At 36.8% G+C, this 12,100-nt stretch overlaps 1 protein-coding gene and 1 non-coding gene across 7 annotated transcripts in view; one reads left to right on the top strand and one right to left on the bottom strand.

Moving 5' to 3' along the window:
- Window positions 1–12,100, top strand: part of NCOA1 (nuclear receptor coactivator 1) — a 218,146-nt gene that overhangs the window by 170,985 nt on the left and 35,061 nt on the right. For all 6 annotated transcript variants that reach the window (XM_018055562.1, XM_018055561.1, XM_018055564.1 and 3 more), the window contains exons 14-16: window positions 7,165–7,282; window positions 8,544–8,712; window positions 9,692–10,006. In XM_018055562.1, coding sequence (XP_017911051.1) covers window positions 7,165–7,282; window positions 8,544–8,712; window positions 9,692–10,006 — 602 coding nt within the window. The remainder of the gene's footprint in view (window positions 1–7,164; window positions 7,283–8,543; window positions 8,713–9,691; window positions 10,007–12,100) is intronic.
- Window positions 10,345–10,416, bottom strand: TRNAC-ACA. The gene has a single exon. It is a non-coding gene; the product is annotated as a tRNA-Cys (tRNA).

The following is a 12,100-nucleotide window of genomic DNA, read 5'->3' as shown; positions in this document are numbered from 1 at the left end:
AAGCCCCATCTATCGTGATGGGGACTCAGAAACTTAAAATGGAGATATTTTAGAAATTGGCAGATGCCAAAGAAAACAGACAAGTTGGAAATGGTTGTCTCTGTTGAAAGGGGAGTAATCAAAGGGTCAGAAGGGACAAGACAGAAAACTATTCTTATTCATAGACGTTTTGGTTCTGACTTTTGAAGTTTTGTGTATGTGTTAATTTGATGAAAATTAAAGTTAATAAAAACAGACAGTGTCTTCTAGCTCTCCAGTCTGTGAAAGTGCAATGTTTTTCATTACTAATCCATCTTGAGTCAAATACCTCCTTTTTCTGTCTTGAGATTTCCTCCCCTGAAAACAGCTTTACGTACATGTGCTCAGTCAGTCATGTCCAGCTCTTTGAGACCCCATGGACTGTAGCCCACCAGGCTCCTCTGTCTATGGGATTTTCTAGGCAAGAATACTGGAATAGGTTGTCATTTTCTCCTCTAGGGTATCTTCTCAACCCAGGGATTAAACCTGCATCTCTTGCCTCTCCTGCATTGTTAGGTGGATTCTTTACCACTAGCACCACCTGGAAAAGTTTGTAAATAGGCCAGACACTTGCTCCTTGGAAGAAAAGCTATGACAAACCTAGATGGCATATTAAAAGGCAGATATATTACTTTGCCAACAAAGGTCTGTCTAGTCAAAGCTATGGTTTTTCCAGTAGTCATGTACAGATGTGAGAGTTGAACTATAAAGAAAGCTGAGCACTGAAGAATTGATGCTTTTGAACTGTGGTGTTGGAGAAGACTCTTGAGAGTCTCTTGGACTGCAAGGAGATCCAACCAGTCAATCCTAAAGGAAATCAGTCCTGAATATTCATTTGAAGGACTGATGCTGAAGCTGAAACTTCAGTACTTTGGCCACCTGATGTGAAGAACCAGCTCATCGGAAAAGACCCTGATGCTGGGAAATATTGAAGGCTGGAGGAGAAGGGGACAGCAGAACATGAGATGATTGGATGGCATCACCGACTTGATGGACATGAGTTGAGTAAGCTCTGGGAAGTGGTGATGGACAGGAAAGCCTGGCGTGCTGCAGTCCATGGGGTTGCAAAGAGTCAGACACAACTGAGCGACTGAACTGAACTGATCTGAGTAGGTTGTCAGTCCATTCAGACTGAGTGACTGAACTAACTGAACTGAGGCCAGAATCTGTTAAACCTTGCGCTGTAGTGTTGCTGAAAGCCAGAGAGAGAGGAGTGAAATGAGGTAAATGAGGAGAGGGTGATTGCTGCAGACTGTGTTTCCATGCAAACAAGAAAGAAACAAGGAGAAGAGAAAGGAAAAGAGGACAAAGGACTGGAGAAAGAAAAAAGAAGATGAAGACAAAAATGTAATAACTCACAAAGGGAATAGAATAGCTTCTGAGTCTCTGCCACCTCTAGCCTCTACACTGTCCGCCACTACCTTTCACCCAAGCCAGACTCCATTATCAGATGGCTGATTCCACGCCTTAACTTTGTGCCCAAAGGTCTTGCATAGGACAGTTGAACTATTCACCACCTGTTGGAACTCCTGGATCTGTCTGCCATGTCACTTATCTTTTCTGTCACACTTACCTTGCCCTCGCCCATATGCATTGTATTCTGAGAGAATCTCTGGGCCAGATTTTCCAGATCAAAACTGAATCTTCAACCATATCCATCCTGCTCCTCAGTCAGTCTGTTGAGTTCTTTAAATTGTAGCGATCACGTGTGTGGGAATTTTTTTCATAGAAGTCTATTGCCTTTTATATATACGATAGACTTTTAAATCTGTGTATTGATAATTTTGGCATACTTTTGGCATCCGTTTTCTGTAACAGTCTTTTTTTTCCTCAAAGTTTGTTTCTTTGTTAAATTTGCCATCTTTCCTTCCTGCTGTTGACTTTTCTTGAATGTTTTGGTGAACCAGGGCTGTCTGTGTACGTATACTGAAAAAGACTTAGAAGGAAACACCGTGGTAGCTAGAGTGTCTCTTCAGCTAGAGTGAGAGGCCCTTCTGCTCTGGCAGTGAGTGTAGGTTCTGATTATAGAAGCCCTGATGCTCAGTTGTTGTTGTGAAGGAGTTGGGGCTGGTGAGAGGGAAATCCCTCGTGGCAGCCCTCACACCCACTTTGGGAGATTCCCTGGGCAGAACTCCCACACTGAGTCATGTCCTCACCACTTTAATCCCATGGGCAGACGCCAGAGTCAGCTGCGCTCAGAGCAGGGCCTGGTGACAGCTGTTCAGTTGTCCTTTAATTATCCCGGCAATCACCCGTGGCCTGTTCTTTACTTGCTCAAATGACCGCTGAGCCTGGAGTTGTTCTGGTGTCCCTCTGAGTAACTGCCTCTTTTGGAAAATCTCCCCTTTTGTCCTAATGTGAGTGTTTTAGTTTAGGTAAACTTCTGCATCAGTTTCATCTTTCCATCTGTTTTGTTTTCATTGTTCTAGTCAGCTACCATGTTACTGCTTTCACCTCTCCTTCAGCTGTAGATTTATTGTCCCCTTTCAGTTACCTTTATTTCCATGAAAATTTTGGGTGTAGAATAAAATAGATGGTAAATCTGTCACATTGAACCAAAAATGTTCCAATTAGATCTACTTACGTACAAGAAAACTAAGGTCCAAAGAAAGAAAACACACACACACACAGATAAAAACTTGCCCAAAGTTATCCAGTTAGTGTGCGCAGAACCAGGATTTAAATTTCAGCCTGCCTGGTTTCAAAACACATTGTTTATAGGCACACACACACGCACACACACCCATGCAGTGTGACCATGTGACTTAAGTAATTTTGTTAGAAATGTACTATAAGAGCACATTAAAAGAATTTAGGAAGATCTTGATCAAAACATATATAATGTGCTCTCTTAGCAGTACCTTCAAAACCTCTGCCATGTCTTTTTGTCCATCTCCAAATTCCTATATTTTAAAGGTGGATTTGACTTTTGAAGTTTTGTGAAGTAATTTGGAGCCAAATTTGTTGATCCAAAAAGAATAATACTTTTTAAAAAATCAGAATCAAACTTAGATGTAGTTAGAAGTATTTTCCTGAAGGGCTTGTATACTAGATAAGACAGTTCTAGAAGAATTCCAAAAATATTTGAACATTGGCAACACTGCTGAAGTGAATGAATGACCTCCTGCTCATTTGTTTGTTCTGTGAACATACACATTCTGAGGTTTAAAATTTTTTTAATTTTATTTATCTGTAATACACTGAGTATTGTATAACTAAAAATTAATGTTTCACATAAAACATTTTCAGTATTTTAAAAAATCCATTTTTAGTTCCCTGTTTTTGAGGTTGTGTTTAATGTGTTGTGACTATTGGTAGGCATGTTTTGCTACTGCAGGACTATAATTAATAATCTTACATAGTACAGATAGTTGACCACATCTAAGAGTATATCTGAACTGTAAATTCTGAACGGAATTGCTGGGTCAAAGCATAGATGGATTTTGCCAAATGGCCTTTCTTATGCCAGTTTACACCGTGATAATGTTCTTCTTTCTACACATCCTTTCTAATAGTTTGAATTATGCACTTTTTCATCTTTGCCAATCTGATGAGTTTTTAAAGTATCTCAATGTAGTTTTAATATGTATTTCTTCTATTGTGAAATTAGGTTGATCACTTTTAGAGTGCTTTTTTGTGACCTGTTAGCTACTGGGTTATTCAGTTTTTATCTTACTGATTTATAGTTCTTTTTGTGTAGTAGAGAAATTAGTCGAATAAAACACTAGCTGCTGTGCATAGTTAACAGCCAAATGTAACACAAAACTGAACCAGAATCTCTTTATCAACAGCTGAAGAAAATTAACTGTGAACATCAGAATCACTAGATGCTGAATCAACTCTTAGTGGAGTAAAAATGTGCAAAAGTCACTCTCTTGATTTAACAATGCTTTCTACTTTGTGTGCAGAAGGAGTTTTTAAATTTTTTAATAATATAAGGGTTTGTTTGTTTAGCTGAAATCACTATGGCTAATGGGGATATAAGATTTTATTTTAACCATATTTAAAATGGAGAAAATATGATGCTGAATCCTTTGCACAGATTATTTTTTAAAAAGTTAACAACTTGATCAGGAGTCCCTAATAGCTTGTTTTCTACCCCCACATCAGCTGCTTCTCTCCAGCTGCTAAATCACTTCAGTCGTGTCCGACTCTGTGCGACCCCATAGACGGCAGCCCACCAGGCTCCCCCGTCCTTGGGATTCTCCAAGCAAGAACACTGGAGTGGGTTGCCATTTCCTTCTCCAATGCATGGAGTGGGGTGCCATCGCCTTCTCCAGCAGAGACTAGTAAACACAGTAATGTGTCCCTTTAAAAATCACTATGCCTATCTTGTGTAACATACATACATACTTACTCATGTTTGTAACAGAAACACAAACATGACCAAAAGTAGTAGGCTTATTCCCTGGATAAAGACAGATAAATTGTGTATTTTGTAAAACATTCCAGCAAATTGAATTTTTTTTTTTTTAAAGAAGTCAGTTTCTAAAAGAAGTCCTAAAATGTTAAAGTGACTTTTAGAATAAAAAACAGCTGCTTTTAAGTATATAGCCTATGCAAACAAAACTTTTAATTGAATCAATGATTGATTGGGTTTTTTCCCCAAGTCACCAAATTTAGCACAATAATCTTACTTTATTTTGAAAATATTTTATCCAACTTGTTTTCGTAACCTTTTTTCCCATCAAGAGTACTGTGAGATACTATGTCCTGTTACTGAGTCAAATAAACTATTCTATGATACTAAGTCTAGATGGTAGACAGCCATGTAAATTTTCTTTGACTCTTAAATATAATGATTTTGTTTATGTTAGATTTCTAAAATGAAATGACAGGAATTATTGTGTGGAGCAAAGCAAAGGGACAACTTCAGATAATCTTCTCTGACCAACTTTCTGATTGAAATAATGAGAAGAATTAAGTGATTACTTTCCCTTCACCTTTTATTGTTGTTGTTTGGTACTTTTTTGCTTATTTTCCCCCAGAATCATACAGAATTTGATTTCTGAATCATTTGTCATGCTAGAGAAGACAAGTTTAATTGCAAGCTATAATTTTTTGTATTTAGAAGTGAATGTGCGTTTATGTGCACTCCTGTATTTCATTCATACTAAATATGAGTATGTTTCAATATGTAGTCAAGTTAGATTAAGTGAGCCTAATATGTTTTATGCAGTTAATAATGATCAGTATGCAGCATTAAATAAGTTGGAAGGGCATCCTTAAATCTACTTATCTCCATTCATTAAAATGAGGAATTCTACCTAATTGTATATTTTCCTAAGCCACTAGGCATTTTTAGTTTTTGTTAGTTTACTAGGGCTGCCATAATAAGAAAATACCACAGACCAGTGACTTAAACAACAGACATTTATTTTCTCACAAGCTGAAGGCTGGAAGTTCAGGTTAAGGAGGGTCAGTAGGTCTGCTGTCTTCTGATGCCTCTCTCACTAGCTTGTAGATAGCTTTCTTCTTGCTGTGTCCTCATGGTCATCTCTCTGTCTGTGTCATCTGTGTCCTAATCACCTCTTCTTATAACACCAGTTACATTGAAGTGTTTGAAGAAGAGCCACCCTGACAACTCTTAATCACTTCACTCAAAGCCTTGTTGCCAAATATGACATTCTGAAGTACTAGAGGTTAGGGCTTCAACATATAAATATTTATTCCTTTTCAAGATTACAAATAGCCATCAGAAACATTAAAAGAAAATAAAGTAATCCTTAGTCTCACAACCTAAAATCTACCAAGAATATATAGCTTACCAGATTTTTTCTATTAATGTATAGAAATTTTATAATATTCTGTTATAAGAATGGACTCATCCTGAACATAATGTATTGGATTATACTTTTTTCCTTTTTCATTTATCAGCATGTTATAAATATCTATACCATAATCCATTAATCAGTGAATTTCTGGAATTTAGGTTCTTTACAGTTTTTTTCCCTAATATAAGTAGTACAGAAATAATCAAAGCTTTCAAAAAAATTGTACATACTACCGTCTTCCATTGTACTGTAGTGCTCTGCTTGGTTGTGCCCCACTCTTTGCAACCCCAGGGACTGTAGCTCACCAGGTTCTTCTGTGCATGGCATTCTCCAGGCAAGAATACTTGAGTGGGTTGCCATTTCTACTTCAGAAGATCTTCCCGCCCCAAGAATCAAAGCTGCATCTCCTGTGTCTCTTGTATTGGCAGGCGAATTCTTTACCACTACACCGTAAAGCATAATTCAACCTCTTTTTTTCATTTGTCATCATTATAGACAACAATTATCATACCATTATTGTACAGCTATATTCTCAGTTAACCACTGTAGAGTTTTGTCCATTTACTAAATGGCCCCAGTTTGCAGTGCACTTTAGCTTCTGATTCTGCCTTTTATAGAGCATAGTTTATCTTTTACTTGCATCTCAAACATTTCATGACAGTAGCACTGTCCCTACTTACAGCATATTGTATGCTGGGAGGGATTGGGGGCAAGAGGAGAAGGGGACAACAGAGGATGAGATGGCTGGATGGCATCACTGACTCGATGCGCATGAGTTTGGGTGAACTCCGGGAGATGGTGATGGACAGGGAGGCCTGGCGTGCTGCGATTCATGGGGTCGCAAAGAGTCGGACACAACTGAGTGACTGAACTGAACAGGGTATAGACTGAAAGAGCAGTTAACTGAAATTGTTATGATCATCTTTAAAATCAGTAATTTCTGAAGAAGTTCTAAGTGATTCTCTTATGGTAATGTATAAAAACCTTTAACGTCACATTTTCTTTGCATTTATTTTGTTTACTTATTTATTTGGTTGTGCTGAGTCTTAATTGTGGCATGTAGGGTCTAGTTCCCCAACCAGGAATCGAACCTGGGCTCCCCACATTGGGAGCATGGAGTCTTAGCCACTGGACAACAAGGAAGTCCAGATTCTGATCGATTCAAAGAACTTTTCTCACCTTTTCATTTACCTGTTATTATGTCACATTCTAGATAGAGTGAGTTTCTGAATAAGTGACCTTTGTATCATTGAGGTAGTATTTTATAGGGGAAATCTCACTCTACTATTTAATATATTACTTCTGAAAAATATTATCATCTTATCTTCTGTTTTAATACATCCTGACTTCTTACCTTTCTTTCTTTAACCAGGATTACCTGAACTGGAATTAGAAGCAATTGATAACCAGTTTGGACAACCAGGAACTGGTGATCAGATTCCATGGGCAAATAATACAGTGACAGCTGTAAACCAGAATAAGCCAGAAGAGTGAGTAGTACATTTGGTATATTATCAAGTAACAGATACCATCTTCTACAGCAAAGAACTGCTTTTCCCAAACTAGATTCTAGTTTGTATTGGTGTTTTATAGATGTTAATGGAAGGTGAAGGTTTAATGAAAAGGATGGGGGAGGACACCAAATCAAACAGATTTATTTACTGCATGACTAAAAGACTAGTGTATATTTTAATTACCAAGAGATTGATATAGTATGCAGCTTTATTTTTCATCTCTTACTTTGCTTTGATTGATTACCATAAAATTTCTGGGACTGGTAGATGAATTGGCCTCAGCACAACTCTATTGCTCTTCAGTTCTTAGTTGTATAATTATTTTGTCCAGCTTTTCTCTTTGTTTGGAGCAAGAATACATAAGAAGGGAAGATACTTTCTACATCTGCTTAGTATCCCCACTTGAGTAGAATTTGATTTCTTAATCCACACAGGTAACTCTATTCCAACACATATAGTGTATCTCATGTATAGCAACCAAAGGATAACTAGGTAGCATTGAGGGTGAAGCCTTAATTATGACCTCTAGCCTTGTTTACCTTCCCCAAAGAAGAATCCTTATCATTATAGAAGTAGTATTAGTACTAGTGTAATTTTCTATATATCTTTAAGTTTTATGCATCAATTGATATCAATTGGATTAGACTATGTATTTCCTACATGTAATCAACAATTTGTTGGTTAACACTGAGTGTTGGTTACACTGAGCATTTTTCTAGTTTGATTTCTTTTGTCATGTTATCAGCATGATTTGATCATCCTTGAAAGTTAAGTAATACATATAATATGTACTGTTTTCATATGGTTCAATTATTAATAATTAATTGCACCTATAGAATATAAATAGAATAAATAGTATAAATTTTTAATTAGACTAAATGATTTTTTTTTTAGTTTTTGGTTGATTTTTATTTTTTACTTCTATTAAAAATTATTTTCTCTTAACTATATTTGGTTAATTTTTCAGGCTATTTCTGTAAGCTAACATGAAGAATGTAGAAACAAAGTTCAGTCATTGACAAAATAATTAGAAATATATTCAAGCTGCATACCAAATGTTCACAAATTTCTGCACATTAAGTATAGAAAATTTCATTGCATAAGAATTGGTTTTTAAAAAATCTCGGCAATTTCCTAGAACTAGATTTGCATATATGTGTACATATATTTGTATTCTTAAGGTTGAATACTTATTTGGTATATCAGTCTTTATTTTTCTTATCTTTTGATTCTTCAGCCAGTGTATTAGTTCACAATTAGATGAACTTCTCTGTCCACCAACAACAGTCGAAGGAAGAAATGATGAGAAGGCCCTTCTTGAACAGCTGGTATCCTTCCTCAGTGGAAAAGATGAAACTGAACTAGCTGAACTAGACAGAGCTTTGGGAATTGACAAGCTTGTTCAGGTATTTACTACATTTGGCATTTTTTAGATGATGCAGCCCTGTAAAGCTAGAAAATTATTTTTAAGCAAGACCTTTCCATATGACTCTCACTGTATGGTAGCTATTTTATAATTTACCTTTGTGAAAGTTATCAAAATACATAATAATTAAATAATGGGCTTTTAAAACAAAAAACCTGTCATAATAATTGCAGAGTTATAGCCTTTTACTATGGAACATAATCTTAGAAGCTCTCCCTAGTATAGAATCCAGATTTTATATTATTACTTCTTATTTTAGGACTTAATTTATCCTTCATTCATGCTAGACTTCAGCCTATATGTTCCATGACATTCCAACTTCCAGGTTAGTATTTTTGAGACTCTGGAGTTAAAAAATCAATTTAGTGCATCATGACCAGCATTTTTTTTAATGGTTAGAATAATGTAGAATAAAGACTATCAGAATGCAGAAAAAGGGAAAGCTGTGTTTTATGAAACTCTGTTTTCAGTTACATACACAAACAGTAGGTCATAATTTATATTTCTTTCAATAAGTAACAGTCAAAAAGTTTGAAAGCCATAGTTCTGTGGCATTCTATTAGGTCAGCTATGAATTTCTTTTCAAACAAGATAAAAGCATGAATTCTATATTTGACATAGAAACATTAATCCCTCCTTTAGGAATCTACTCATGGTAATCTATTCAATTTAACATTTGTTGATTCTTAGGCTTTGCAGTGAGGTTCTTTTCAAACCATTTAGCTTTATTTCATTGGTTTGGGGCCTTCATTTTAACCATATTTTCATCTCTTTACTGAGATTTTAAACATTAATCTATTACTCCATTTCAGAAGCAACTTTCATAAGTGATTCCTTTAGGTATTAATAGCAAACTTCTGGAGAGCTTCATATGATCTCAGATCCAAAATTGTATAGAGAAGGATGTCTTTCATTGGCAGAAATGTATTTGTAAAATGTTCTGGCTTATTTTCCAACAGGGAGGTGGATTAGATGTATTATCGGAGAGATTTCCACCACAGCAAGCAACACCACCGTTGATGATGGAAGAAAGACCCAACCTTTATTCCCAGCCTTATTCTTCTCCTTCGCCTACTGCCAATCTCTCTAGCCCTTTCCAAGGCATGGTCAGGCAAAAACCTTCACTGGGGACTATGCCTGTTCAAGTAACACCTCCTCGAGGTGCTTTTTCACCTGGCATGGCCATGCAGCCCAGGCAGACACTAAACAGACCTCCAGCTGCACCCAACCAACTTAGACTTCAACTTCAGCAACGATTGCAAGGACAACAGCAGGTGAGTACCCTTGTTCTACAGGTGATCCTTTTTAAAGGGATGTGCTAGTAGCTCTATGTAACAAGACAGCCCAAATGCTATTGGATGGACCAAAAGGTTGGTGTGAGTTTTCCATAGGATGTTGTGGAAAAATTCAAATGAACTTTTTGGCCAACCCAATGCACTAAAGGTGTTAGGTCCACTCCCAGACCCTTTATGACACAAAAGTGAAGTGAAGTCGCTCAGTCGTATCCAACTCTTTGCGACCCCATGGACTGTAGCCTACCAGCCTCCTCAGTCCATGGGATTTTCCAGGCAAGAGTACTGGAGTGGGTTGCCATTCCCTTCTCTAGGGGATCTTCCCAACCCAGGGATCGAACCTGGGTCTCCTGCATTGTAGGCAGACGCTTTACCGTCTGAGCTACCAGGGAGGCCCTTATGACACAAAAAGTCGTTCTTAGTCAGTTCTGATAAGAATAAGGGAGACTCATTCAATTAAAGACTGCTGGCTCATAACAAAGTCCTTTAACACCAAGAGTTTCAAAGCAATTTACTTCCATTTTTTGAGATAAAAAATATTTAGGATGAGCATCTTGTATAATTATTAAGTTAATAATTTTGAAGCGCAGCTTAATTTCTAAAGTAGAGCATCAAGAGATATTGCTGATAAATATTTTCTCTCATGACAAATAATGTGCAGGTGTAATGACATAAATATTTAGGACTGTATAAGCAGCAGTTATAAGGGTGATCATTAAGAACTAGAAACCCAAATAGCTAAAACTATCCTCTAGGAAATGGGACCGGAAATGTAGGTTGTTGCTTCTGTTGTTATTACTCTTTTGTATTTCTTTAGCCATATGTCTGTTTTGCTTTGGATTTTTAAGAAAGCATTTAAAGAAGTTCTCTGGAGCCTTACTAATAGAGGAAGGAAGAGGAAGAAGGAGCTGACTTTATTAGAGCAGCAGCATGATAGAGTTAGCTCTGGTTTCAAGTGCTAGTTCTAACCTTACGCGAGGTGGGTCAGTAGTAAGATTATTTACCATATTAAAGCCTATGACTTCTCATCTTTAAAAAGAGTCTAATAAATAATTCCTTTACCTCTTAGGTGGTATGTGGATTAAATGAGATAACATTAATAGATGTTGTTGTTTATTCGCTAAGTCACGTCCCACTCTTTTTCGACCCCATGGATCATAGCCCACCAAGCTCCTCTGTCCATGGGATTTTCCAGGCAAGAATACTGGAGTGGGTTGCCATTTCCTCCTCCAGAGTATCTTCCCAACCCAGGTCAAACTCATGTCCCCTGCATTGTAGGCGGCAGACGGATTCTTTATCCCTGAGCCACCAGGGAAGCCATTAATGGATGTAGAGCTTGGATATAAAGCTCTTAACAGAGTGCTTGGCATGTAGTCCCATTTAGTAAATATTTGCTATTATTATGAAATTATATTCAATAAATACAACAAATAATATAGAATGTGCTTCCATACCACTTAAAAAGAGGAAGATGATGAAAGGGAGAAAGAAAGAGATGGCATAAGGTGAAAAACTTTTAATGATAGACTAAAAAGGAATAATTTTTAAATGTTAGTGTGAAATAAAGACACAAAGGGAAATTAAGGGAAGAGAAGGGGAAAAAGAGATACAAAGCGAGGGTATAGTATTAATATGTTCTGAATATTACTTAAGATAAACTGTTTCTTGTTATACCTTGTCATTCAGCACTAGACAACACAAGAATAAGAAATACTTACTAGCTCCCCTGTATTTAATTTTTCACAGAGCATGTTTATGGTGACTGTACCAGGTCCTGAGAGGAATGCAAAGAATAAAGAGATAGACGCAGTTTTCAGAGCATATCATCAGCCTGGGGTATTCAAAACTTACTCAGCCCTCTGTATCTTCAGGTTCCACATCTGCAGATTAAACCAACTGTGGTTCAGAAAGAGGTTTTTCGGTTTTTTTTTTTTTTTTTTAATTCTAGATGAGAAACAAAACTTTGTGGCAATAAAAACTACTTGATAAAAGAATAAGCTTCCTTAAGGAAATCTTTGTCATGGCAATAATTTACATGGTGACTGAATCAGGATTCTCAGCCTCATCAGTATTAGT

Source organism: Capra hircus, chromosome 11, assembly GCF_001704415.2.
Source record: "Capra hircus breed San Clemente chromosome 11, ASM170441v1, whole genome shotgun sequence".
Lineage (NCBI taxonomy): Eukaryota > Metazoa > Chordata > Mammalia > Artiodactyla > Bovidae > Capra > Capra hircus.
This window is presented reverse-complemented; position numbering and strand designations above follow the sequence as displayed.